This window comes from Sinocyclocheilus anshuiensis, unplaced genomic scaffold (assembly GCF_001515605.1).
Source record: "Sinocyclocheilus anshuiensis isolate Anshui unplaced genomic scaffold, SAMN03320099.WGS_v1.1 scaffold1082, whole genome shotgun sequence".
NCBI classification, from domain to species: Eukaryota; Metazoa; Chordata; class Actinopteri; order Cypriniformes; family Cyprinidae; genus Sinocyclocheilus; species Sinocyclocheilus anshuiensis.
Genome location: NW_015542379.1, coordinates 2,907,080 through 2,909,048, shown reverse-complemented (window position 1 = coordinate 2,909,048; position 1,969 = coordinate 2,907,080). Strand labels below are relative to the sequence as shown.

General features: G+C 37.1%; 1 protein-coding gene across 1 annotated transcript in view; it reads right to left on the bottom strand.

Moving 5' to 3' along the window:
• Nucleotides 1–1,969, bottom strand: part of LOC107692490 (dapper homolog 3-like) — a 10,682-nt gene extending 8,713 nt beyond the window's left edge. The window contains exon 1 of the mRNA XM_016491572.1: nucleotides 1,528–1,969. Within this exon, the coding sequence (XP_016347058.1) occupies nucleotides 1,528–1,737 (210 nt within the window). The 5' untranslated portion in view covers nucleotides 1,738–1,969. The remainder of the gene's footprint in view (nucleotides 1–1,527) is intronic.

Below are 1,969 nucleotides of genomic sequence, written 5' to 3'. Positions count from 1 at the left end.
TATTGAAGTACTGAAATCTGTTTTGTAACTTTGTAATACACTGATAACCACCAAATACAGGTGGTGATGAGAAAGTCACATGATGAACCAAAGCCCATCACAAGCAGCTTTTAGATAATAACATATATAGAAGGTGCACAGTGTCATTCACACAAACACTAAACACCATCATGGTAACACACGTGAAACTGAAATAATGCAATAAACATTCATTTAACAACATTAGGTGTAACACACAACCCTAATATACAAAAGTGATAAGAAAAAACTAAGAAGAAACAGTTATTTCAACAACAAAAAAACATCAAATTTGAAATGTAATGCAGGGAATTCTGGAAATGTCAATTTATGGTTATTCACTGTAAATTATACGGTCTTTTTAACTTCAAAAAATGGTATACTACCGTAAAATTACATGTAATGTATCCACCGTATAGAGTAGGGGAATTTACCGTTAATCATTTAACAGGTTTTTACTGTAGCATTTTTACAGTCTTTTACCGTTAAATTCACGGTCATTTTTTACAGTGTACTATGTGACCCTGGACCAGAAAACCAGTCATAAGGTCCAATTTTTTTTTTTAAATTGAGATTTATACATCATCTGAAAGCTAAATAAATAAGCTTTCCATTGATATAAGGTGTGATAGGACAATATTTGGCCGAGATACAACTAGCTATTTGAAAATCTGGAATTTGAGGGTGCTAAAAAATCTAAATATTGAGAAAATAGCCTTTAAAGTTGTCCAAATTAAGTTCTTAGCAATGCATATTACTAATCAAACGTTATGTTTGGATATATTTAATAATTTAATTAATTTAATAATTAATAATTTTAATTTTATTTACGGTAGGAAATTTACAAAATATCTTCATGGAACATGATCTTTACTAATATCCTAATGATTTTTGGCATAAAAGAAAAATCGATAATTTTGACCCATACAATGTATTTTTGGCTATTGATAAAAAAATACCCATGCTACTTATGACTGGTTTTGTGCTCCAGGGTCAAATATAATATAATATAATATAATATAATATAATATAATTATAGACTAATAACGATAATAAAAACTGTAGCTAAAGAAATGAAAGGCTTGATATTTCGTTAGATAAAGTAGACTTGGTAATTCCACGCGAAACGAACAATGGATAGCCTAAGTCTGCAGACCCCGCCCCTTTTTCCAAGCGCACATCAATCACAGCTGTCAAAAAGCATGCAGTTGCTGTGAAAAGAAATTGCCTTTAATTATGCTGCATTATGCTTGCGTTAATGGCATTATAACGGCATATTGGTGTTATAAAATATATAACGGCACACTGCAGTTTTCATGTGCCAATTATGTAACACCAAAAAGTAACAAGCTTCTTGTTTTGTGCGCTCTTCCACACATGACTTGGAAAAATTCCTCGTCATTTCTAAACTTTCACAACGCTTTCCGAATACCCACACGCCTCCTTAAAGAGAAAGGCTGGAGGGAGTTTTAAAAGCATGGTTTTCATCAGTGAACATGTCGCACCCACCAGCTGTCGTCTTAAAGTGAGCTGCTCCTGCTCTCTGCAGCTGCGGGCCGGACCCACATCACCCCAAGCGGGCCATCCCGGCACGGAGTCCCCGAGGGACAGGGCACCGAGGACCAGACTCTCCTGCCGCTGCTTCAGTATCTCCAGCTCACACAGCCACGTCAAACTGGCCTCCAGACGCTCTTTATTCCGACTGCGCTCTCCTTCCATCTTCGGAGGAATCCCGAGGTCCACCAGGATGCTCCTCGCCCTTCCCAGCAGAACAAAAGCAATCAATCTTTCAATATGATCTGCGTCAGCCTGCTTCTGCTATAGCTGTGGTCGTTTATCACCTTCAAAAGAGACTATTCCCATGCAGTTTGAGCGTTTTCCCCTAACAAGCGTCTCTGTTACTCATTGCTGCGGTCGGACAATATTTGGCCATCTCAGTTTTGAATCTTCC